This window comes from Erinaceus europaeus, chromosome 11 (genome assembly GCF_950295315.1).
Source record: "Erinaceus europaeus chromosome 11, mEriEur2.1, whole genome shotgun sequence".
NCBI lineage: Eukaryota > Metazoa > Chordata > Mammalia > Eulipotyphla > Erinaceidae > Erinaceus > Erinaceus europaeus.
This window is the reverse complement of record NC_080172.1, coordinates 74,367,423-74,395,359: the sequence shown is the minus strand read 5'-3', so window position 1 is coordinate 74,395,359 and position 27,937 is coordinate 74,367,423. Positions and strand designations below refer to the sequence as shown.

General features: G+C 38.9%; 1 protein-coding gene across 1 annotated transcript in view; it reads right to left on the bottom strand.

Annotated features, from left to right (window-relative positions):
- The window catches only part of BTBD8 (BTB domain containing 8), a 127,415-nt gene extending 102,476 nt beyond the window's left edge, over window positions 1–24,939 (bottom strand). The window contains exons 1-2 of the mRNA XM_060202068.1: window positions 24,595–24,939; window positions 19,243–19,440 (exon numbers count right to left, since the gene is read on the bottom strand). Of these exons, the coding sequence (XP_060058051.1) occupies window positions 19,243–19,440; window positions 24,595–24,743 (347 nt within the window). The 5' untranslated portion in view covers window positions 24,744–24,939. The remainder of the gene's footprint in view (window positions 1–19,242; window positions 19,441–24,594) is intronic.
- Between the last annotated feature and the right edge of the window lie 2,998 nt (window positions 24,940–27,937).

The window sequence follows — 27,937 nt, the reverse complement described above, 5'->3', positions numbered from 1 at the left end:
AACAAAGCAAGGAAAAAGAGTAAGACATTAATAAATCTCTCTATTATCAGCAGATCTGAGTTTACTAATGGGCAGGGAGAAGGAGATAACAGGAGATTAGGGGTCCAGTGGCCTACCGTAGAAGGAGATGGCTATTTAGTGGTAGGTGAGATATACTGGTACTTATTTCAGGGAAACAAAAAATTAAGAAGCTCTCCCCAAACAACACTATAAAACAGTATTTTTTTTCAATTAAAAAAAATATAATACTGGGCTGGGAGATGGCTCACAGGTATCACACATGTATGAAGCTATAGGTTCAACCTCAGCACTGAATTTAAAAAAAAAAAAAAAAAGGAAAGAAAGAAGCACACCTCCTATGTTCTTGGCCATACTTTATACATATAATATATAGCTATGTATGTTCAATGAATGTTTCTCAACCACATATTTCTCTCATGATAAATATCCAAGATTTTCCCTTCTTCTTCTAGCGTTTGCCCTTCTTCCGTAGCCAGTCAACAGCGTCAGGTAAAACTCCTAAACACATAGTGATAGTTACAAACATCCTAACCCTATCTGACATATAGTCCATCTGCTCCATTTCCCTACTTCTAAGCTGACTTTATAGCATGTGCTGGTCATACTTGCTTTCCACCTTATAGGTTGTTGTTTGTTTTTTTTTTTTTGTCAATAAGACCCTTTTAAAAACACAGTTATTCTTGTGATTTGGGGAGGATATTACTTAAAGTTTTTATTTTTTATTTATTTATTTATTTATTTATTGGGGAATTAATACTTTATGTAAAATTAGACAGTAAATATAATAGTTTGTACATGAATAACATTTCCCAGTTTTCCATATAACAATACAACTCCTCCCAGTTTCTTATTTATTTATTTATTTTAAAATTTATTTCTTTATTGGGGAATTAATGTTTTACATTCAACAGTAAATACAATAGTTTGTTCATGCATAACATTCCCCAGTTTACTTACAGTTTTTAAAAGGAGTAATTATACCATGCCAGGAAGGACCTTTAGTTCAGAGGAAGAGGAAAGTCTTTATTGTGGTTTTTGTGAGAAGAAATGGATAAAGCAAAGTAAGTAGCTGAATAAATTTAGAATTAGATGACTTAAAAAAAAAGTCCACTGAGCCCCAGCAACTAGAGGAAAAAAAAAAAGAATTAGATGACTTGAGTAATTTTCAGGGGCTGTGAGCTATAAAGGTTATCTTTAATATAAAATGTTCTTAAATTTAATTTGTAAAATGTTATTGTGCTCAAACACCTAAAATAGTTTATAGGCCAGGAGCATGTAAGTCAAAATATGCAATGAGTTTCAGGGAAACACTGCCACAAACAGCTCACACAATAACAAAGGGGTTGTTTATTCTTTATACTGATTGGTTATAAAAATGTCAGAATTTTCTTTTATATATTGTATCTATTTATTTATTGGACAGAGACAGAGAAAAATCAAGGGGTAGGCAGAGATAGAGAAGGAGAAAGAGAAACACCTGAAAAACTGCTTCACTACTCATAAAACTCTCCCTCTGCAAGTGAGGTACAGGGCTTGGACCCAGGTCCTTATACATTGTAACATGTAAATGCAACTGGGTGCTCCACCCTCTCAGTATTTTCTTAAATGATAAGGCATTGGCAAGTGGTTACTTCATATCAATTTTGAGAAATTTTAAGTTTTGCTTATGATTTCCAATGATATAAACAAAAATGTGAAAAGATTCTTCTTCTAGCGTTTGCCCTTCTTCTGTAGCCAGTCAACAGCATCATGTTGAGCCTGATGTAAAGTTTCGAGACCTCCTTTGAATCTGGAGAGGTGGCAGTCGTTGACTATCATAGTCTGTCTGTAGCCGCAAGGGCAGTTCGGGTGAAAAGATAATGTTTAGTTACCTACTCATGATGATCAGGACAAAGCAATATTGCCTGTGGATTATGAGAATTAGATAGAGAAACAGAGACAAGTACCACCATAAGGCAGAGCTGACCAGTGTTCTGGTAAAGACAAACAAAACAAAAACAGGTAAAAAGTAGTGTTGGAATGAACTCAGGATTGGTTGATATGCACATAAACCGCATGCTCATGGTAATTGGCTAGTTGGTAAATCCAGAACAGGCAATCTCTCACCAGTCAGAAAGCATCAAGAGCACCAAGAATACCAGAGCATCAAGAATATAGAAAATATAACAACAATAATAACTACAACAATAAAACAACAAGGGCAACAAAAGGGAATAAATAAATAAAATAAAATATTTTTTAAAAAAGAAACATAAAATAAAATGTTTAAAAAAATATATAGAAAATTTGGCAGGAAGACTTCTGGAGGCGGAGCTACGAGCAGCAGCAGATCTCTCTCTCCTCTTCTCTCCTCCCCTTCCCTCCCCTCCTCTCCTCTCCTCTCCTCTCCTCTCATCTCCCGGATCAACTAGGAATACCAAAGGAGACCACCCGGGACCGAAACAAGACAGGACTAGAATGACCACAGGAACCCACTAAATCACCAGTGAGTACAAACACGTGTGGCTGGTGACAGAGAGGAGCCTAGGGAGAGATTAAGTGACTGCTAACAGTCCAACAGTTTATCAGTTGAGACACCACCTCCAGTCTGCTCCACCAACAAGGAGACAGCTGAAGGGAGGAGAGGACTCCCCAGAGACTCACCAAGTGCAACTCTGAGTCTCCATTGCTACTGCCCTCAGAATCTGGAGCAGTGGCAGGGAGGGACACCGGGGGACAGAGATCTAACCAGGAAACTCAGGAGAAGACCCATACCTCGGTGGCATAGCTGAGGGGCTGTGAAAGTCTCTTTGCATAACCACTGGATTATCTCTGCCACACCCTGCCTTATCTCATGGTCAGGAGTCAGTGATTAAGCTAAGAAGTCTACTTATAGTTCAGAAGCCCTCAGGCTCCCATAGCCTACAGGGAAGGAAAAAAAGGGGGGGGCTTTTAAACCACTGAGCTCCAACTCAGGGATTAAAATACTATTGAAACAACTGTTAACTTCCACCACTGTGAACCCTTTAATTAACTTACTTAGACACAAGTCAATCCAGGAAATAGTGATCAATAATTTGAAAAGTACTAAGAGAGGGAACTCATAACATAATATATAAAATGGTTAAAACAACAATAAGAAATATTGGAGAAATGAACCAGGACAAGAGTCCAGCTAAAAGTTTCCCAGAGAGTGAAGCACAAAATAACGAGTTCAACATCCAAACACTAGCTAAGGAAATAATCACAGGAGTGAGTAAAGAATTTGAAAAAAATTGTAATCAGAAATACAGGAACAATAAATGAGACTACGGAAAAAAATACTAATTATCTCATGGTTATTAGAGAGCTGAAAGCTGAAATAGCTGAGCTAAGAACACAACTCGCTGAACAAGCTAAAACAGTATCAGAACAGGGCAACAAAATAGATGAACTCCAGAAAACAGTAGAGGGCAAAGAGAACAGAATCAATGAGGCTGAAGACAGAATTAGCAAGATCGAGGACGAATTAGAGACAACTAAAAAAGAAGTAAGAGATCTCAAAAAGAGATTAAAAGATGCTGAAAACAACAATAAAGTCCTATGGGATGACTTCAAAAGAAACAATATACGCATTATTGGCATACCAGAGGAAGAAAGAGAAGGGGAGAAGAAAGCAATCTCTAGGCCACAATAGCTGAAAACTTCTCTAGTCTAGACAACATCAAAGACATAAAGATTCAAGAAGCCCAGAGGGTCCCAAACAGAATTAACCCAGACCTAAAGACAACAAGACATATCATACTTAGAATGGAAAGGAACAAGGATAAAGAAAAGATCCTGAAGGATGCAAGAGAAAAACAAAGAGTCACCTACAAAAGAAAACCCATAAGATTAGCAGCAGACTTGTCCATACAAACACTACAGGCCAGAAGAGAATGGCAAGATATCTATTGAGTGCTCAATGAGAAAGGCTTTCAACCAAGAATACTATATCCTGCTAGACTGTCATTCAGAGTAGATGGAGGCATCAAAACCTTCTCAGACAAGCAACAGTTGAAGGAATCAACTATCACCAAGCCTGCCCTGAAAGAAATTCTGAAAGGTCTCCTATAAACAATCAGACCACCATAAATAGGACATATATCAGAACACTCTAAAACTCTACAAGAATGGTGTTAAAATATCTTCAATCTTTGATATCAATAAATGTCAATGGCCTGTATTCACCTATTAAAAGGCACAGAGTAGGAAGATGGATCAGAAAACACAACCCAACAATATGCTGTCTACAGGAAACCCACCTAACTCAACAAGACAAACACAGACTTAAAGTGAAAGGATGGAAAACTATCCTACAAGCCAATGGCCCACAAAAAAGGGCAGAAGAGGAAGATGGTGGCCTGAGAAGTCGCTAACAGCGAGTGCTCTGATCGCATCGTCGGCAACAGTAGGATTTTCTGCCTTTAACAGGCCAGTCAATAAGGGGAGACACCAAAGAAGTGATTACAATTTAATTTGGGTTAAGAATTAGAGTAAAGGTGACACGGACTAGCGGGGCACCAGAATTCCCAGGCGGCGCCGGGCAAGGCGAGTGCGCCGGGCATTGTCCTCCGCCAGCCCAGGAAGGCGGCTCCTCTGCCGGTTGCAGAGCGCGGCGGGCAGAGGACCCGGAGAGAGCACTTTAGCTCGGGGGCTTTCTCTTGGGAGTCTCCAGGGTCCACCACGACCCTGAGGGCGGATCCAAAGACTTCTTGAGTATAGCTCTCATTGGATCAAAGGACTTGGAGATAGTTTTCATTTTTGAGAAATCCTTTAAAAAAGTCTGGAGGGGGGGGTTTCCCGGAAGATGGCGGACTGAGAAGCGGCTAGCCTTGGAGCTCCGGACACATCTCTTGTAAACAACAGGATTTTCTGCCTTTAGCAGGCCAGCCAATAAGGGGCCATAGCGGTGACAACAAGGAGGTGTCTATAACTTAATTTGGGTTAAGAATTAGAGTAGGGGAAAAAAATTCTTTTTTCTTCCTTTTAATTTTCAAGCATACATCCTTCCCGCCTCCCCCCCCCAATAAGCAGTGCCTGGGACCAGCTACTAGCAGGATACCCCATACCACCAAACAGGGTGTTTTTTGTTTTTTTTTTTTAAATTCACTGATACACATTTGGGAAGTTCCTCGCACTGCTCTTTAATCACAACTCTTCTTCTAAATCTTCTCCCTTTTCTCTCTCTTATCTCTCTCTATCTCTCTTTTTTTTTTAATCTTGTCATACACTTCTTTCTTCTTTGCCTTTCTGAATTTGTGAATTACTTTGGGGAAGAAATCTGACCCAGAGTGGACTCTCTATGTGTGTATCTCTGCTATAGTTCCCTTTACACTCTTGTTACCCTTAGAATATATACTGGATAGTAGATTTGCATAACTGTCTATTCTTGCTATCCTCTCTTTCTTTTCTCTTTCTTCACTGGGATTTGGTTACTAGTTTTTCACGGACTGGAGAAATTGGTTGGCTAACAGGTAACGATTAAACTCCTTCAATACTTACTTCAGTTGCTACTGTTATTCCGGAGGTTGGTGAGTGCAATTGTCATAAAGGTATTTAGTACAGTGTTACTTGTGCTCAAAACACAACAACTGAGGAACAACAGAGCATAAAAAAAAAAAAAGAGAGAAACACATTAAAAAAAATGGGTAGATTAAAAACAAATAAAACTGCTACCCCAATGAATGAAGAAAAGAGCCCGGAAGAAACCACAAATCAGTCAGAAGTAACCATAGATAAGAAAAGTATGCAAGCAATAATAAACTTATTAATCACAGAAATGAAAACAACATTGGAGGAAAGGAATGGCAGTATTAGGGAAACAACAGTTGAGACCCCCAAGGAAAATACTGATTATCTTGAGACAATTAGAGAACTGAAAGCTGAAATAGCTGTAATGAAGAAAGACGCTAAGGCAAGGGAAAGCAGACTAACAGAAGCAGAAAACAGAATTAGTCAGACAGAGGATGAGTTAGAGAAAACTAAGAAAGAGGTGAAAGAGCTTAAAAAGAGATTGAGAGACACTAAAAACAACAACAGAGACATATGGGATGATCTCAAAAGAAGTAACATTCGTATAATTGGCCTGCCAGAGGAAGAAAGAGAGGAAGGGGAAGAAAACATTCTAGAGGAAATAATACAAGAAAACTTCCCAGACCTGAATAACAGAAAGGATATCAAGGTTCAAGAGGCCCAGAGAGTACCAAACAGAATCAAGCCAGACCTGAAAACACCAAGACACATCATAGTCACAATGAGAAGAAGTAAGGATAAAGAAAGGATCCTAAAGGCTGCAAGAGAGAAACAAAAAGTCACATACAGGGGAAAACCCATAAGACTATCTGCAGATTTCTCAACTCAAACTCTAAAAGCCAGAAGGCAGTGGCAAGATATCTATCGAGCCCTGAATGAAAAAGGGTTTTAACCAAGGATAATATATCCTGCTAGACTTTCATTCAAGCTAGATGGAGGGATCAAAACCTTCTTAGACAAACAACAGTTAAAGGAGGCAACTATCACCAAGCCGGCCCTGAAAGAGGTACTAAAAGACCTCTTATAAACAAGAACATCACTATAATACTTGCAATATATCAGAGTAAACAAATTGTATTTTAGAACAATGGCACTACAATACATTAAATCCATAATATCAATAAATGTCAATGGCTTAAACTCACCCATCAAAAGGCACAGGGTGGGGGGATGGATCAGAAAACATAACCCAACCATGTGCTGCTTGCAAGAATCCCATCTGTCACAACAAGATAAACACAGACTTAAAGTGAAAGGATGGAAAACTATCATACAGGCTAACGGTCCACAAAAAAGGGCAGGAACAGCCATTCTCATCTCAGACACGATAGATTTTAAATTAAATAAAGTAATAAAAGATAGGCAAGGACATTACATAATGATTAGAGGATCAATCAGCCAAGAAGACTTAACAATTATTAACATCTATGCACCCAACGAGGGACCATCTAAATACATTAAGCATCTACTGAAAGAATTTCAAAAATACATCAATAGTAATACAATAATAGTGGAAGACTTCAATACCCCACTCTCACACTTAGACAGATAAACAAAGCAGAGAACCAATAAAGATACAAGAGAATTGAATGAAGAGATTGACAGACTAGACCTCTTGGACATTTTCAGATTCCTCCACCCCAAAAAACTGGAATACACCTTCTTTTCAAATCCACATAACACATACTCAAGGATAGACCACATGTTAGGCCACAAAGACAGCATCAATAAATTCAAGAGCATTGAAATCATCCCAAGTATCTTCTCAGACCACAGTGGAGTAAAACTAACTTTTAACAACAAACGGAAAATTATTAAAAGACATAGAATTTGGAAACTAAACAACATGCTCCTTAAGAACCACTGGGTCAGAGACTCACTCAAACAGGAAATTCAAATGTTCCTGGAAACTAATGAAAATGAAGACACAACCAATCAAAATATTTGGGACACAGCGAAAGCAGTACTGAGAGGGAAACTTATAGCCATACAATCACATATTAAACACCAAGAAGAAGCCCAAATGAACGACCTTACTACACACCTCAAGGACATAGAGGAAGAGGAACAAAGGAACCCTAAAGCAACCAGAAGGACAGAAATCACTAAAGTTAGAGCAGAAATAAACAACATCGAAAATAAAAGAACCATACAAAAGATCAATGAAGCCAAATGTTGGTTCTTTGAAAGATTAAACAAAATTGACAAACCCCTAGCCAGACTCACCAAACAAAAAAGAGAGAAGACTCAAATTAATAGAATTGTAAACGATACAGGAGATATCACAACTGACACCACAGAAATCCAGAGAATTCTGCGAAACTTCTATAAAGAACTATATGCCACCAAGCTAGAGAATCTGGAAGAAATGGAACAATTCCTAGAAACCTATGCACTTCCAAAACTGAACCAAGAAGAACTAAAAAATCTAAATGCACCAATCACAGACAAAGAAATTGAAACTGTTATTAAGAATCTCCCCAACAACAAAAGTCCTGGACCAGATGGCTTCACAAACGAATTCTACAAAACTTTCAGGAAACAGTTAATACCCATACTTCTTAAGCTATTCCATAAGATTGAAGAAACAGGAATACTCCCTTCCACCTTTTATGAAGCCAACATCACCCTGATACCAAAAGCTGATAGGGACAGAACAAAAAAGGAAAACTACAGACCAATATCTCTGATGAACATAGATGCCAAAATATTAAACAAGATCTTGGCCAACTGGATACAGCAACACATCAAAAATATTGTTCATCATGACCAAGTGGGATTCATCCCAGGAATGCAAGGCTGGTTCAACATCCGTAAATCAATCAATGTCATTCATCACATCAATAAAAGCAAAGCCAAAAACCACATGATTATCTCAATAGATGCACAGAAAGCCTTTGACAAAATCCAACACCCATTCATGCTCAAAACTCTACAAAAAATGGGAATAGATGGGAAATTCCTCAAGATAGTAGAGTCTATATATAGCAAACCTACAGCCAACATCATACTCAATGGACAGAAGCTGAAAGCATTCCCCCTCAGATCGGGGACTAGACAGGGCTGTCCACTGTCACCGTTACTCTTCAACATAGTATTGGAAGTTCTTGCCATAGCAATCAGGCAAGAGAAAGAAATCAAAGGGATACAGATTGGAAGGGAAGAAGTCAAGTTCTCACTATTTGCAGATGATATGATAGTATACATAGAAAGACCTAAAGAATCCAGTAGAAAATTACTGGAAGTTGTTAGGCAATATAGCAAGGTATCAGGCTACAAAATCAATGTACAAAAATCAGTGGCATTTCTTTATGCAAACACTAAATCTGAAGAAGAAGACATCCAGAAATCACTCCCATTTACTGTTTCAGCAAAATCAATCAAATACCTAGGAATAAAGTTGACCAAAGAAGTGAAAGACTTGTATGCTGAAAACTATGAGTCGCTACTCAAGGAGATAGAAACTGATACCAAGAAATGGAAAGATATCCCATGCTCATGGATTGGAAGAATAAATATCATCAAAATGAATATTCTCCCCAGAGCCATATACAAATTTAATGCAATACCTACCCATCAAAGTTCCACCAGGCTTCTTTAAGAGAATAGAACAAACACTACAATCATTTATCTGGAACCTGAAAACACCTAGAATTGCCAAAACCATCTTAAGGAAAAGAAACAGAAATGGAGGCATCACATTCCCAGACCTTAAACTATATTATAAAGCCATCATCATCAAAACAGCATGGTACTGGAACAAAAATAGGCACACAGACCAGTGGAACAGAATTGAAAGCCCAGAAGTAAATCCCAACACCTATGGGCATCTAATCTTTGATAAGGGGGCCCAAAGTATTAAATGGAAAAAGGAGGCTCTCTTCAATAAATGGTGCTGGGAAAACTGGGTTGAAACATGCAGAAGAATGAAATTGAACCACTTTATCTCACCAGAAACAAAAATCAACTCCAAATGGATCAAAGACCTAGATGTCAGACCAGAAACAATCAAATACTTAGAGGAAAACATTGGTAAAACACTTTCCCACATACACCTCAAGGACATCTTTGATGAATCAAACCCAATTGCAAGGATGACTAAAGCAGAAACAAACCAATGGGACTACATCAAATTGAAAAGCTTCTGCACATCCAAAGAAACTATTAAACAAACAGAGAGACCCCTCACAGAATGGGAGAAGATCTTCACATGCCAGACATCAGACAAGAAACTAATCACCAAAATATATAAAGAGCTCAGCAAACTTAGCACCAAAAAAGCAAATGACCCCATCCAAAAATGGGCAGAGGAAATGAACAAAACATTCACCACAGAGGAGATCCAAAAGGCTAACAAACATATGAAAAACTGCTCTAGGTCACTGATTGTCAGAGAAATGCAAATTAAGACAACACTAAGATACCACCTCACACCTGTAAGAATGGCATACATCAAAAAGGACAGCAGCAACAAATGCTGGAGAGGATGTGGGGACAGAGGAACCCTTTTACATTGCTGGTGGGAATGTAAATTGGTACAGCCTCTGTGGAGCGCAGTCTGGAAAACTCTAAGAAGGCTAGACATGTACCTTCCATATGACCCAATAATTCCTCTCCTGGGGTTATACCCCAAGGACTCCATAACACCCAACCAAAAAGAGGTGTGTACTCCTATGTTCATAGCAGCACAATTCATAATAGCTAAAACCTGGAAGCAACCCAGGTGCCCAACAACAGATGAATGGCTGAGAAAGCTGTGGTATATATACACAATGGAATACTATGCAGCTATCAAGAACAATGAACCCACCTTCTCTGACCCATCTTGGACAGGGCTAGAAGGAATTATGTTAAGTGAACTAAGTCAGAAAGATAAAGATGAATATGGGATGATCCCACTCATCAACAGAAGCTGACTTAGAAGATCTGAAAGGGAAACTAAAAGCAGGACCTGATCAAATTGTAAGTAGGGCACCAAAGTAAAAACCCAGTGGTGAGGGGTAGACATGTAGCTTTCTGGGCCAGTGGGGGGTGGGAGTGGGCGGGAGGGATGGGTCACAGTCCTTTGGTGGTGGGAATGGTGTTTATGTACACTCCTAGCAAAATGTAGACATATAAATCAGTAGTTAATTAATATGAGAGGGGGAAATCAATTGTATGTCTCAAAGTTTCTCAAAAGACAAACTGAATATTTTTAATATATAGGCTACGTATTTGATATGTGGACTCTCTCAAAAGCCTAGACCAAGTAGATTAGAAGCTTCCAATAGCACAGCTATATACAAGATACTGGGTACTGTACAGCAAACCATAACAAAGGGACTTTTCAAAGTTAACCCAATTAACAAATAATGTGATAATAATATTAACTACTGATTGTCTTTTTGAACCCTAAGACAGCAGGAACCTCACATCTTCACTATAGAGCCCCTACTTCCCCCAGTCCTGGCACCCTTGGATAGGGCCCACTTTCCCGTATGCATCTCCCAATCCAAACCAAATAATATTGCATCCGCCAATCACAACCTAACCAAAGCAACGATTGCCATCTCAACATGCTTCACCTCAGACTGTATCCAGAGACTTCACGTGTGGAATGACAACCCTTCAGCTTCATTACTCGGGTGAGACCTTTCCTTTAATAGTACACTCTAATTTCATCTCAGGTAGTTCACTTTCTAACAAAGTCCCATAACCTAGACATACACCAGTTTCTGTGAGAGAGAGCTTATGTGCACACGTATCCATAAACTACTGCAAAATATATACCTGAAAGCAGGATTACACTAGAGTTTGCAGTGAGTACCTCCCTAACACTTCCTCTCCACTATTCCAAGCTTGGGATCCATGATTGCTCAACAAATTGTTTGGCTTCATATGTTAACTCTCTTTTCAATCACCAGGTTCCAGATGCCATCAGGATGCTGGCTAGGCTTCCCTGGATTGAAGACCCCACCAATGTGTCCTGGAGCTCAGCTTCCCCAGAGACACACCTTACTAGGGAAAGAGAGAGGCAGACTGGGAGTATGGACTGACCAGTCAACGCCCATGTTCAGCGGGGAAGCAATTACAGAAGCCAGACCTTCTACCTTCTGCAACCCTCAACGACCCTGGGTCCATGCTCCCAGAGGGCTAGAGAATGGGAGGCTATCATGGGAGGGGGTGGGTTATGGGGGTTGGGTGGTGGGAATTGTGTGGAGTTGTACCCCTCCTACCTTATGCTTTTGTTCACTAATCCCTTCTTAAATAAAAAATTTTAAAATAAAAAAAATTAAAAAAAAACGGCAGGAACAGCTATTCTCATATCTGACACAATAGGATTTAAAATAGATAAGATTAAAAAAGACAGGAATGGACACTACTTAATGCTCAGAGGGTCAGTCAATCAAGAGGACTTAACAATTATTAACATCTATGCACCCAATGAGAAGCCATCTAAATACATCAAACTTTTACTGAAAGAGCTACAGCAATATATTAACAGCAACTCAATCATAGTAGAGGACTTCAACACCCCACTCTCTCAACTTGACAGATTATCCAGGCAGAAAATCAATAAATACATAAGGGAGCTAAATGAAGAGATAGATAAACTAGAACTATTGGACATTTTCAGAGTCATTCATCCCAAGAAACTGGAATACACATTTTACTCAAATCCACATGGGTCATTGTCAAGGCCATATGTTAGGCCACAAAGACAGCATCAGCCAATTCAAGAGCATTGAAATCATCCCAAGCATCTTCTCAGACCACAGTGGAATTAAACTAACACTTAACAATCAACAAAAGATTAGTAACAGTCCCAAAATGTGGACGCTCAACAGTACACTTCTTAATAACTTCTGGATCAAAGAGGAAATAAAGGAAGAAATTAAAATGTTTCGAGAATTCAATGAAAATGAAGACACAAGCTATCAAAATATTTGGGACACAGCTAAGGCAGCACTGAGAGGGAAGTTCATAGCTATACAAGCACACATTAGGAAACAAGAAAAGGCACAAATAAACAGCCTGATTGCACATCTGAAAGACCTAGAGGAGGAAGAACAAAGGAACCCTAAAGCAACCAGAAGGACAGAAATCACTAAAGTTAGGGCAGAAATAAATAACACTGAGAATAAGAAAACCATGCAAAAGATCAACAAAAGTAAATGTTGGTTCTTCCAAAAAGTGAACAAAATTGACAAACCTTTAGCCAGACTCACAAAACAAAAAAGGGAGAAGACCCGAATAAATTGGACACTAAATGAAAGAGGAGATATCACAACAGACACCGCAGAAATTCAACATATCATGCGAGGCTTCTATGAACAACTATATGCCACCAAGCTAGAGAACCTAGAAGAAATGGACAATTCCCTAGATAAATACCAACATCCAAAATCAGTAAAGAGGAAGTAGATATCATGAACTGGTCCATCACAGCTAGTGAAATTGAAACAGTTATCAGAAATCTCCCCAAAAATAAAAGTCCTGCACCAGATGGTTTTACAAATAAGTTCTACAAAACCTTCAAAGAAGAACTAATACCTCTACTTTTAAAAGTCTTCCAGAAGATTGAAGACACTGGAATACTCCCTGCCAGCTTCTATGAAGCCAACATCACTCTGATACAAAAAGCAGACAGGGACACAACCAAAAAAGAAAACTACAGACCAATATCTCTGATGAACATAGATGCTAAAATACTGAACAAATTTCTAGCCAACCAGATACAGCAGTCTATTAAAAAAGATTGTTCATCATGACCAAGTGGGGTTTATCCCAGGCATGCAAGGTTGGTTTAATATACGTAAATCAATCAATGTGATCCTCCACATCAACAAAAACAAGACCAAAAACCACATGGTCATATCAATAGGTGCAGAGAAAGCCTTTGACAAAATACAACTTCCCTTTATGATCAAAACACTACAAAAAATGGGAATAGATGGAAAATTCCTGAAAATAGTGGACTCTATATGTAGCAAACCTACAGCCAACATCATACTCAGTGGTGAAAAACTGGAAGCATTTCCACTCAGATCAGGTACTAGACAGGGCTGCCCACTATCACCATTACTATTCAACATAGTGTTGGAAGTTCTTGCCATAGCAATCAGGCAGGAGCAAGGAATTAAAGGGATACAGATTGGAAGAGAAGTCAAACTCTCCTTATTTGCAGATGACATGATAGTATACATGGAAAAACCTAAGGAATCCAGCAAGAAGCTTTTGGAAATCATGAAGCAATACAATAAGGTGTCAGGCTATAAAATTAACATTCAAAAGTCAGTGGCATTTCTCTATGCAAACACTAAGTTAGAAGAAATTGAAATCCAGAAATCAATTCCTTTCACTATAGCAACAAAAACAATAAAATATCTAGGAGTAAATCTAACCAAATAAGTGAAAGACTTGTATACTGAAAATTATGAGTCACTACTCAAAGAAACTGAAAAAGACACAAAGAAGTGGAAAGATATTCTATGTTCATGGGTTGGAAGAATTAACATCATCAAAATGAATAGACTACCCAGAGCCATCTACCAATTTAATGCTATCCCCATCAAGATCCCAACCACATTTTTTAGGAGAATAGAAAAAATGATACAAATGTTTATCTGGAACCAGAAAATACCTAGAATTGCCAAAACAATCTTGAGAAGAAAGGACAGAACTGGAGGTATCACACTCCCAGATTTCAAACTGTCATAGGGCCATTGTCATCAAAACTGCTTGGTACTGGAACATGAATAGACATACTGACCAGCGGAATAGAACTGAGAGCCCAGAAATGAGGCCCCACACGTATGGACATCTAATCTTTGACAAAGGTGCCCAGACTATTAAATGGGGAAAGCAGAGTCTCTTCAACAAATGGTGTTGGAAACAATGGGTTGAAACATGCAGAAGAATGAAACTGAACCACTGTATTTCACCAAATATAAAAGTAAATTCCAAGTAGATCAAGGACTTGGATGTTAGACCACAAGCGATCAGATACTTAGAGGAAAATATTGGCAGAACTCTTTTCCGCATACATTTTAAAGACATCTTCAATGAAATGAATCCAATTACAAAGAAGACTAAGGCAAGTATAAACCTATGGGACTACATCAAATTAAAAAGCTTCTGCACAGCAAAAGAAACCACTACCCAAACCAAGAGACCCCTCACAGAATGGGAGATCTTTACATACCATACATCAGATAAGAGCTTAATAACCAACATATATAAAGAGCTTGCCAGACTCAACAACAAGACAACAAATAACCCCATCCAAAAATGCGGGGAGGACATGGACACAATATTCACCACAGAAGAGATCCAAAAGGCCGAAAACATTTGGAAAAAATGCTCCAAGTCTCTGACTGTCAGAGAAACGCAAATAAAGACAACAATCAGATACCACTTCACTCCTGTGAGAATGTCATACATCAGAAAAGGTAACAGCAACAAATGCTGCAGAGGGTGTGGGGTCAAAGGAACCCTCCTGCACTGCTGGTGGGAATGTAAATTGGTCCAACCTCTGTGGAGAACAGTCTGGAGAACTCTCAGAAGGCTACAAATTTACCTACCCTATGACCCTACAATTCCTCTCCTGGGGATATATCCTAAGGAACCCAACACATCCATCCAAAAAGATCTGTGTACACATATGTTCTCAGCAGCACAATTTGTAATAGCCAGAACCTGGAAGCAACCCAGGTGTCCAACAACAGGTGAGTGGCTGAGCAAGTTGTGGTATATATACACAATGGAATACTACTCAGCTGTAAAAAATGACTTCACCGTTTTCAGCCAATCTTGGATGGACCTTGAAAAAATCATGTTGAGTGAAATAAGTCAGAAACTGAAGGATGAATATGGGATGATCTCACTCTCAGGCAGAAGTTGAAAAACAAGATCAGAAACGAAAACACAAGTAGAACCTGAAATGGAATTGGCATATCACAGCAAAGTAAAAGACTCTGGGGTGGGTGGTTGGGGAGAATACAGGTCCATGAAGGATGATAGAGGACCTAGTGGGGGGTGTATTGTTATATGTAGAAACTGGGGAATGTTATGCATGTACAAACTATTGTATTTACTGTTGAATGTAAAACATTAATTTCTCAATAAAGAAATAAAAAAATAAAGAAATGGAAAAAAAAAGAAAATTTAATGAGGCTAGGAAGATAGCCAAGTGTTAGGGCATGTAATACCTGAGGTCCCAGATTGTCTAGTTTCAATCCCCAGAACATCCATATGTCAGAGCTGAGCATTCAAGTTGTTCTTTCTCATAAAGAATTAACAATATTTTAAAGATACAAATAACACTTACAAATATAGTTAATACAAGACACCCATCTTACCCACTTAAAAGTCCTACTATTGGCAGTATAAGGGATACAGTAGGGGAAATAGTTACTACTTGAGAATGCTGCAGAGAAATGGAGCCCTTTATTCTGTGCTGTTCTGTTTCTAATTGACACTTTCCCCAAGCATATCCCTACTATAAAAGATAACTCTTTTGTTTCCTTCACAATCATACATACAGTCTCCTACAATTATAACAGGGATTTTTGGGAAATCAAAGATTTTTATGAACCTGAACTGAATTTTAATCATGAGGTCATAAAGTAAGCGCCACTTTCCACTGACAATGATTTGAAACACATCTGAAATCACTGTAAAGAAAACAATTCTTCAAAGACTGTATTTCCTACTCTAACTCAAGTACACATACAAAGGCTCTGTAAGAAACAGCAACATAAAAAAGTATGTCAAAATTTTTACTGGTAGTTTACAGAGAAAAATGGAAGAACAGAAATTCAGTGTAGACACTCAAAATTGTTTTATCACAATTTTTATTTAAAAATTTCAATCACAGTGTTATTATAATCATCTCCTTTATAGTTAATATTAATATAGACAATTGTCAGTGCAGTTTGCCCTCATGAATAGGGTCAGGGAAGAGGTTTATCAAAAGCACTTTCTATCCCAAGGCTCTTCGCTAGGCACCACTGGGGATATTCACATCAATGACATGATCTAATATCAAAGATCTTATATAACACTGGCATACATGACTAACCTAATACAAAATAGAATGTGATTAAGTGCTTAAAATAGAAGACTGTGAAGTGCTATAAAGCATAAAACCATCCACTCCACTCCCTTGTTCTAAATATGGGAAAGTTAAAGTTGAAAGAAATAAAAGAACAAGATAGTACATAAACAAAAGACAGATCTCTTGATGATTCTAGTGCTTTCTCCACTCAACTATATATTTTCACAATCTTTTTTTTTCCTATAACTTAATGACAACAAGTAAAGGATAACATTAACATTTATCTGATGCCCACTATACACTGTCATAATGTTAAGTGCTTTTTTTAAACCTATATATTTTTTGAAAATTCAAATGTAGCTTTAGCTCTTAGAGATTTGTCTATGATGTTTCTTTGTGTGAATTTTTTATTTATATATCTGTTTGCTTGGGGTTTTCTGATCATTTCTAATTTGGGGGCTTATATCTTGGTGATTTTTGGAACATTTAAAAATTTTTATTCAGGAGTTAAAGGATTACAGTATAGTCTTTATCACATAGGCACAGCCTCTCATCTCTTCATTTGCTTATGGATTTCAATGAACCCTCACAACACTATGAGCTAGATGTTTATAGTTTTAAGATGAAGAGACTAATACAAAGTTAGATCACAAAGTTAGAAGTGCTAAACCTGGTCTGATTAATAGTAACACAATTATATCTCCCCTTTTTGGGGGAGGGAGGTGTATAGGTGTTAAGTATACCTTTTTTTTTTTTCTGTCTCCAGGGTTATTGTGGTGCTTGGTGCCTGTGCTAGGAATCCACTGCTCCTGGAGGCCATTTTTTTTACTTTGTTACTGTTGTTATTATTGTTGTCATTGTTGTTGGATAGGACAGAGAGAAATCAAGAGAGGAGGGGGAGACAGGGAGAGAATGCTAGACATGTGTACGTGTGGCTCATGGGCAGAGAGGGTCTAAGGAGAGATTCCTAAGGCTGAAAGCCTGTATTTACTCAGAAGTGAGTAACAGTCTGGCAGTTTGTCAGTTGAGGCACCATCTCCGGTCTGAGATTTATGAACAAATAAACTGCTGATGGAAGACCAAATGCAACAGTGAGTCTCCATTGCTACTGTCCCTTGGAGGCTGGAGCAGCAATGGAGACGCCCTGTGCTGACACTGCCTGATCAGGCAACTCAAGATAAGACATACATTCCCTATGGTCTGGAAGTGGGGCTGTATAGTGGCAGCCTTTCCATATTGTTCTCCTAATAAATTCGGAGACTCACTGAATAATTGCCTCAGAACCCATGGAGTACAAACAGGATTTGTTTAGAAACTCACAGGGCCAAGGACTGCTGGCTCTGGCTGCTGTCAGAGAAGCTGAACTGGGTCTAGGGCTTTGGACCTTGGGGCATGGGAGTCTTTTTGCAGAACCACTGTGATATCTCTCCCCCACCCTGTTATCTCTAGGTTACGAGTGATTAATTAAGCTAAAAAACCTTATAGTTAAAATGCCCGCAAGCTCCCATAGCCTACAGGGAATTCAAAGAACAAAGGGGGGGTGCTGGCGGTAGTGCAGTGGGTTAAGCGCGCAAGGACTGGCATAAGGATCCTGGTTGGAGCCACCCACTTGCTGGGGAGTAGCTTCACAGGTAGTGAAGCAGGTCTGCAGGTCTTCTGCAGGTCTGCAGGTGTCTGTCTCCCACCCCCCAACCCCCCACCTCCCCTTTCTGCTTTCCCCATCTCTCTTAATTTCTCTCTGTCCTATCCAACAACAACATCAAGGCAACAATAACGATAACAACAAGGGCAACAAAATGGGAAAATGGCCTCCAGGAGCAGTGGATTCGTGGTGTAGGCACTGAGCCCCAGCAATAAGCCTGGAGACAAAAAGCAAAACCAAACAAACAAAAGACTTCACCTCAAGGATTGAGACAACATTGAAACAACTGTTAATTTCCATAACTGTGAACTCTTTAAGTGCCTTACTTAGACAATACATTAGCAGATGCTCTATTTCCTAATATTCTGACCATACACAGGTCATGAAAAAGTTATGGCCTCATATCTTATAAGCACACATAATTCATTTATACGTTTTACAGACTAATAGTGCATAACTCAGTATATATCAATGGCTTTCAACAGGAAACAATTTACTCCCCCAACCCCAGACATCTGGCAATGTCTTAACTTTTGATTGTCACAACTGTCAATAGTGTCACTACTGAAAAACCACAGTGCAGTCACTTATTCAAATTATTGAAGACTATACCACTTATTTCTCTTCTTCCTGGATCAATCTCAAATTAGTACTTATCCTCTTATCCTTTCCCAATAGTAAGACATTAATACCTTAATACCAACGTCTAGTTTCCACTAATACTAGTTAGAAACATAATTTGAAATTTAAATGAATTGATTTTTCCTAGGTTATAAAATAGATGTGAAAAATAAGTTAAATTAAAACACACACACAAATCTTTATGCTTATTTTATTTTAGTTTTTTTTTTTTTTTTTTAGAACAATGTCCAGCTCTGACTTAGTGGTGCTGTGGAATGTCAGAGCCTCAGGCAATAGTCTTTTTTCAATAAAAATGCAAATGTATATATTTAAGAATAAACAACTACACATTAGACTTAGATATATGATAAAAAAAAAAAACACTTACTGTAAAAATGTTCTCAATTCTTCAGCTTTGAAGTTTTCCACAGCAACTGTCTCATGTTTTGCTAAATTATCTGGTGTCTCTCCAGCAGTGTGAAAATAGAAGTCAGGAACTCTTGCTAAAAGGATTGCTTTGTGTGCTTTGAACAAAGTATAACCTATAGAGAAAGTAATATCTGTATGGATTTCTTCTCTTAGGAGCCTATAAAGAAAAAAAAAAGGATAATTTAATGATTGATGCTCATAAGTATATAGTATATCCATTATTATAAAATATCTTTAAGGTAAAATAAAAAACAAAATAAAAAATAGAGGTAACATAAAATAAAAATAAAGTAAGTCTTGGGAGATAGTTCAGTAATAGAACACAGGGCTTGAGCACTTGAAGTTGCATTTTTATTTACTTTGTCACCAGATTATTGCTGGGGTGCAAGTGCTAGTACAGTTTCTAGTGGTCATTTTTTCTTTTTTCTTATACAGAGAGAAACAGGGAGACAAAGAGAAAGAGGGGGTGAAGACACCTGCATCACTGCTCCACTGCTCATGATGAGAAGTTTCCCCTATAGGTGGGAACCAGACGTCTGAACCCAGGACCTTGCACATAGTACCATGTGTGCTAACAGGGTGTGCTAGTGCCCTGACCAAATGCCACATGTTTGATCCCCAGCACTGCACATATCAGAGCTGAGAAGAGCTCTGGTGTCTCTGTCTCATGCACACACATAAATACATAAGTAAAAATGAGTCTGTACTCAGTTCAATTCCAAATAATGTTTAATATTGGCGTTAGAATCTAGTCTAAAAGTTATAGTTAAAACTAAGGTAATTTTGTTTAATGAGTAAAACTACTTTTTAAAAAGTTACATCTTTCCTTTATAATTCCTGTAATAAGTACAAATTCTATCTTCTACTAAGTTGACTTGTCTTTAAAATGCATGTACTTTAGATTTATTTTTTAAAATAACACTAAGTAGCATGATTGAATACTAAAAAGAATCATTTTTTGAAACCTTATTAAAATTGAGGCAAAACCCCTAAGTAGTCAACACCACCATCAAACTGGGTATAACAATAGACAACTGAGATTAGAAAATAGCACATTTTGTTCTGACTATTGTTAAATACCAAGTCTGAAAATGTAGGCACAGCTGTCAAGAATGTGACATTTAAGTCCTTTTCCATTTCCCCCATAAATAGAACTAAGCATGTTTTAATCTATTATTAAAATGATAGACTCATGGGGATAACCCATTCAAATCCCTTTACTAATGTGCACAGATAGTCACGGTAAAGCCCACTGATGGAAGAATATAAAACAGCATGCCAGAAACTGCCATAATATAATATTTCGATTCTTCGGTTTCTTGTACATTTTTACTCTCTAAATACTATTGCATAAAAACTACTTCTTATCATTGTGACATTATCATCAGCAAGATATATATTCTCAAAGGACTTGTGATTGCAGAATAAAATTGCAATCACACTGGTATAGAGTAGAAGGTACAAGTAACGGATAAAGATATCCATTACTGTGAAAGCTTGGAATGTTGCCATTCACACATTCCCCCAAGACCAAGTTAATGACTCTTTCCTCAGATTCTTTAAGACTCAGTACATATCTCTATTGCAGCACTTCTGTCATCAGCACTAATTTTATATGCATCTTTCTCCCTACTAGACTAGACAATGGCAAAAACTATACGTCCTCAGTAATAACAATACTTCAATATCTGTGTGTGGAATTTTGTCATATTTTCCCCCAAACAAAATACAATATCCTAAGGAATAAAGCTTCAAAACCTTGGACCAGTAGGTAAAGATTTTTTATAACTACCAGTAGGTGGTTAATATTTTCATTTACTTTTATTAATGATTTTTAAAAAATTGTTTCCCAAACCAATAAATATACAATTTGTTGCTTCCTTTAATCCACATTCCTCACCCCTCCCCAAGTGAATAAGGAAGCATAGCAGCTTCAAAGTCACATCACTAAGGAATCTGCCTTGTTCATAACAGATATTCTTTAAAAAAAAAAGTCACTGTGTTAAACATTTTTAATGTGGAAATACGTTTTTTATTTTATAAAACCACTAGTAAAAGTTACAAGTATATCTTATATCTATTAGAAGTAACAGAATATATGGTTCAAACATTAAAGAGAGTTGTTGACTCATCCAACTGTAAGGCAGACTGGAAAAAAGGCTCAATGATGTTAAGGCCTAGTTAAGTTCTTTCCATCTCATTTGTCTGTCAACTATTGTATTAACTTATCTAAAACAGTTGAGACTAGTGGCATATTCCAATTGTCACTAAAATTTTATTAAACAGTTACTATGTACTAAACACTGGGAATGTAAAGACTAAAAACATAGTATTTTCCTTTCAGGAGTCTATATAGTACAGTAGGAATGCCTGGGTTACAAAGAGTAATAGTGAAATAAAGTTTAAATTATTTATTAGCAGAGCATTTAAGTGGTTAAGTGAGCATATATTTTGGTAGTGATACTTAAAAAAAAAAAAAGCTACACTTATGCTTTGTAATGGGAACCCAGGAGTGCAGTGTTCTTTATTTAATTGCTTCTGGAATGAGATTGGTTCATCTACTGTAGATTTAGCCTCATTTTCTCTATAAAGATAAAATGCATTATCTTCTTTAAATTTGTGACACTTTAAGGCTCACAATATGCCAGAAGAATGAAGTCACTAAAGAGCAAGAAAAGACTCTTGCTAACTGAACAACTTATTTTAAAGCAATATCCTAGCAGATACTCTTGAGAGATGATTAGGTCTTCTCTTCAAAGGAAGACGAAAGAACAACTGTTTAGTACAAAAATTCTTTTTATAAGTTGTTATCTATGACTACCTGTGGCCAGTAGTTTTGTATTCTTTAGGTCAGATTATAGTTCCTTGCAGTGTTTGCTAATCCTCCAGCAGTGACCCTCAGACTCTCTTCCTCCTTTCCTTATTTAGACAAAGGGGAGATTGTGAGCTCAGAAACCCAGCCCAGGGGTGGAGGAGACAGTTCTGTCACAGGTATAAAAGGTGGGAGAAGGATGAGGGGAGCATGCTGCTGCCCTATGGCCACTATTGGCAGCACGCCCTTTTGCAAAAGAATAAAAGCCCTGCTTCAACTGCTTATTTTTTTCCTTGACAAGTAATTTTAATTGGACGTCATTTACAACAGTACTGCCAAATTAAAAGGATTTTAGTTTTATTTCCTTCCTTCCTCCCTTTCTTTTTTTTTTTTTTTTTTTTTTTGCCTCCAGGGTTATCACTGGGGATCTGTGCCTGCACTACAAATCCAGTGTGTTGTATGCTTTACATTGGTTTATTCTAGCCCTCCCCCGCCAAGAAAATTGGATCAGTCCAGTTAGTTTCCCGGCTGCTTGGCCCCGCCCCTAGGAACCCCACCAGAGTTCCAGGGTTGCAGAGTTGCAGAGTTAGAGAGTGCTTGGTGCTGCTGCAGGGAAAGAGGCAGCAGAGTTCTGTTTGGTGATTACTTTGGTTTAGCTTATGAATCGTTGTTCCTGAATAAAGAAATACAGCTTCCCTGCCCAGCCGTATGTCTCTGGTCGTCTCTGTTACCCGCCCGTGAAGCTAGTCCGGCCAGCAAGAGCCTCCGAATTTTAACAACACCAGTGCTCCTGGAGGCCATCTTTTTTCCATTGTTATTGCTGGATAGGCCAAAGAGAAATTGAGAGAGGAGGGGAAGATAGAGATGGGGAGGGAAAGACACCTGCAGACCTGCTTCACTGCTTGCAAAGCAGCCCTGCTGCAGGTGGGGAGCCTGGACTGGAATTCGGATCCTTCAGCAAGTCTTTGCTCTTAGTACCATGTGCGCTTAACCCAGCGCTATAGCGCTAGCCCCCACCCCCCCCTTTTTTTTTAGAGGGAAATTGAGAGGGGGTGGGGAGATAGGTAGAAAAATAGACACCTGTAGACTTGCTTCACTTCTTGTGAAGCAACCACGCTGCAGGTAGGAAGTGGGGACTCAAACCTGGATCATTAGCGGTTCTTTGCACATAGTACAATGTGCAGTTAACTAGTGTGCCACCACCCTCCCCCAGGATTTTCAAAAATTCTTTATATAAAGAGTCAGTTTAGGGCCTTAGGCGTAGGGTTCATGCCTTAGTATAGTCAGCCCAAGTTAAGCTCTCACACCGGGTACTAAGACGCAATGAACCAAGCTCTCTCTTTCCCTCCCCCTCTCCCTCTTTCCAAATGAAAAATCAGTCTGAAGTGGTGAAAATTGATGTTCCTTAGCTATATTAAATAAATATAATCAGTTTATGAGTGTTGGAGCAGCTTGAAAGATGGCTCAGGAAGGTAAAGTGCTGACACCTTATATGCAGGAATGATGCTCTTGTTCTCTCACAAGAAATAAAGTACAGTTGCTGGGGACATAAATGCAGAATGCTGCACAAATATTAGTAGTAATTATGTAAAGTTTTTCAGTGGTTCTAAAAGAGTAACCCCAATTTACAAAGTCAGCAACACCTAGGAGCTGGCTGGAAATGAAAAAACTTCCGGCCCATTCTAAACTTACAGAACTAGAACTAGGCTCTGGAACTTAGTATGACTGTTTTAGCAAGACCTATGGGTGATTCTGATGCACACTAAAGTCCAAGAATCAATGTTTTGTGGTAATGAAAATCAACGTGTATTTGTAAGCTTCACATTCTGTATAAACTGGGCTAAATGTAGCTGTTTCACCATAACCCACATAAAGGTGCCAGGACAACCTTCGGTTTGCAAGGGGTCTCCTGTAAGGGAAGCCAGGCAGCCATCGGAAGTCTCTTTTTCTTTCTTTCTTTCTTTCTTTCTTTCTTTCTTTCTTTCTTTCTTCTTCCTTCCTTCCTTCCTTTCTTACATGTTTTTTTTTTTAAATTTATTTCTTTATTCCCTTTTGAAGTATTTCTATGCAAGCATTACTGGGACATTTTTAAACGAATTCAAGAGACCTCCAGAGCACCAGTATTTTGCTGTTTCCTCAACCTTAATAAATGTCACCCTTCTAATTTTGTCCTTTTTTTTTTTTTTAAAGAGTGTGAAACAATATTAAAGCCTATCAAGAACAGAGTGCACATTCCAGGACCCAGGAAACCAAGGTCTAAGTGGTAAGGTCTTTGATAAAGTAAGCAAGCCCGCGTCAGAGCATTCTGGCATACAATGGTATTGCACGTAACCATGATACTGTGTTTTTGTTTTTTTTTCCCCCTCGGCTGGAGACTGTCTCAGGGGAGCTCGGGCTGGGCTTTGCCTGGCGGGCGTCCAGCAGCGAGGCGCGGAGGGAGGGGAGCGCGCTCCTGAGTCCCGGTCACCTGACGCGGCCGGCTGCCCCGCCTCCTCCTACCTGAGCAGGTCCTGGCAGAGCTGCTCCGACACCGTCGCCTTCAGCCGGCGCCGCTCACACAGTCCCCTCCTCTGCAGCCCCCTACTGCAACTTCCAGAGGACCCCAAAAGTACCACGGTGGCCGCACCGCCTTCTCCACAGCCCGCCATGCCCCACAGAGGTGGGGCCGGCGCCCCAGGCCGGGTATTCAATCACTCAGCGGCTCTGGAAAGGGGCGTTCCCTCCCCCTCCCAAACGCTCATCTCCAATCGGAGTCCGCTCCCTAAAAAAAGAGGTCGACGCCTGTGGTCTATTGGTAGATGGTCCCTTACAACAGCCCCGGGAACCTCAGAGACTAGAGACGGTGTTGACACGTGACCCGGGAAGAGTGCGCGCAGGCGTAGTAGTTCTGTTTACATCATTCCGCCGGGCACCCCGCCCCCTATGGCCCAGGGAGCGAACAGTCCCAGGGGGACTAAGATCTCACCTCCTGTTCTTCTGGTCTCCAGTTGGTGCCAACCATTCATTTAGATAGACATTTTCTTAAGTTGAAATCAGCTTGGGCATCCTTGCTACACTTTTTTCCCCCTAGTGTCGGTAGGTATTTTGTTTTCCCAGAAGAATCGGGTTCACAAGATCTTTCCTGCAGAGCCCTATTCCTTCATTTAGATGTTTTGGATAAATGTTTTAGGAGGAAAACATTGGATATATTGATAGGAGGTGAAGCTGAAGTGGGGAAGAACTTGATAAATCAGTAAGCGTAAGAATACTCCAGAGCTCTCTACAAATTTTGTATAAAGGCATCGAGAAGACCGCCTTTCCTTCTAATCTATGGAGCAGCTCATATAACTCTTCTTGGATATTAGCACAGAAGTATTGGGATATTCCCTAGCACTTTGCTTATAGAGTCATGAAGTTTATATTGAGGAAGAGATGAAGAAAAATTGGAGAAGTGAAATTTTTCTCCTTTACTTCTCTTCTTTTTTGGTCTTCATAGAAGTTTCACCACATTGGAACAACTTTTTCATGCAGAAAGAGGCCAAGGAAGAGAGGAAAAACACCACAGCATGGTGTGATAGAGACAAAGCTGGAACCTGGGTTTAGTGCATAGTAAGCAGGCCTCCTGATTAAAAAAAAAAAAGATTATTTCCTCCAGTGGATGAAAGGTCAATAGTTGTGCTCTGTCCAAAACTTCTACACAAAGTAATGAATATTAACTGCACAGATAATAAGATTAGTTAAAAAAAATAATTATTTCTTCAAATAATGTCTCCTCGAGTATTCAGATTCCTTGATTAGGAGGAGGAAAAGTAGATGATTATTTTTTTAATATTTTATTTATTTTATTTTTGAGAGAGATGCAGATAGAGAGAGACACAGACAAACACCAGAGCACTGCTCAGCTCCAGCTAAAGGTGATGTGGGGGATTGAACCTGGGACTTTGGAGCCTCAGGCATGAGAGTCTGTTTGCATAACCATTATGCTATCTCCCCCACCCTGACTGATTATTTATAAAAGGAGTTTTACTATTTTAGCATCAATAATAATTAACTATTAATAGTTAGAAAATTATTATGAAATCAAAGATGGGTTCACTGCCAAGTGCCACAAAAAGCCAAATGTCACACCAGCTCTTGAAGGAAAGGGAAAGACTATAGCTATTTGAACTTGCAAAGTGTTAAGGTCAAGGAGACAACCTGATTCATTTCTCACACACATAGTACCTGTAAATAATAACACAAGGAAGAATAAATAATAACACAAGGAAGAAACCAGTCAATATATGTTTTTCTGATGATAGAACACATTACATGAATGGTATTACCAAAGGTATATAGCCTAAATCTGATCAAGTCCCTAGATTTCAATCTGCAGAAAAGTCAATAGGAGGATTATGTTTATTGAAACCAAGACTATATAGTTAACAACCTGAAAATTATGGAAAACTCTATAACTCAAAGTTTGTGTTTTTAAATTATAAAAAAAATGAGAAAGGGGAAACTAGCAGATTTAAAACAATTAAAGATGATGTCACATTTTGAAAGTGTGCATAGATAAGAGAGACCTAGGGAAACTTGAAATTCAAGTCCATAGATGGAAGAATTTCCTTTTCTGAGTGTTCCTTTTGCAACACCTATTATAGGGAGATGAGAAATTGTACCCATGTGCCAACAACTGAATTGTAAACTACTAATGCTCTAATGAAATGATTAGAATTTGTAAAAACAAACTGAAAAGACCCTCTTACTCGAAGAAGGTCAACTTTTCTATTAAAGAACTGATTGGACTACTCCCCCTCCCACTGTATTAAAGAAGATAATCTGCTTTACTCAGAGTCTACTTATTTAAATGCTTGTCTAATCTAGGAATACATTTACATCTAGAGTAATTGATTGGACAGTTATGTGCTTTTAAAAATATTTGTTTCTTTTATATATTGAATAGTGACAGAGGAAGAAGAGGGGAGAGAGGGAGAGAGAAAGAGAAAGAGAGAGAGGGGGTCGGGCGGTGGCGCAGTGGGTTAAGCGCACGTGGCGCAAAGCGCAAGGACCGGTGTAAGGATCCCGGTTCAAGCCCAGGGCTCCCCACCTGCAGGGGAGTCGCTTCACAAGTGGTGAAGCAGGTCTGCAGGTATCTATCTTTCTCTCCCCTTCTCTGTCTTCCCGTTTCTCCTCTCTCCATTTCTCTCTGTCCTATCCAACGACGAACAACATCAACAATGGTAATAATAATAACCACAAAGAGGCTACAACAACAAGGGCAACAAAGTGGGGGGGAATGGCCTCCAGGAGCGGTGGATTCATAGTACAGGCACCAAGCCCAGCAATAACCCTGGAGGAAAAAAAAAAAGAAAAAAAGGAGAGAGATACCTGTAGTACTTTCCCCCTCCAGGTGGGAACCAGGGGCTTGAACCCAGATCCTTGAGCATTGTAACATTCATGCTTAACCAGGTAAACCACTGCTTGTCCCTCAGTGATGTGCTTTTTTTTTTTTTTATACCAACACTAGTAAATTCTGTGACACCAGCTGGATATTCTGCAATCTAACACAGTTCTACTGAAAGCAGGACCCAGATGCTCTAGGGATGAGATGACTTGAAGCTGATAAATTGGATTTATGTATTGTAGATTGGGGTGTAGTGCTGAAATTCCTCGCCTTTACTCATTCTTTTTTTATTAATTTATTTATTCCCTTTGGTTGCCCTTGTTTTGTTTTAATTGTTGTAGTTATTGATGTCATTGTTGTTGGATAGGACAGAGAGAAATGGAGAGAGGATGGGAAAACAGAGAGGAGGAGAGAAAGATAGACACCTGCTTCACTGCTTGTGAAGCGACTCCCCTGCAGGTGGTGAGCCTTGGGCTC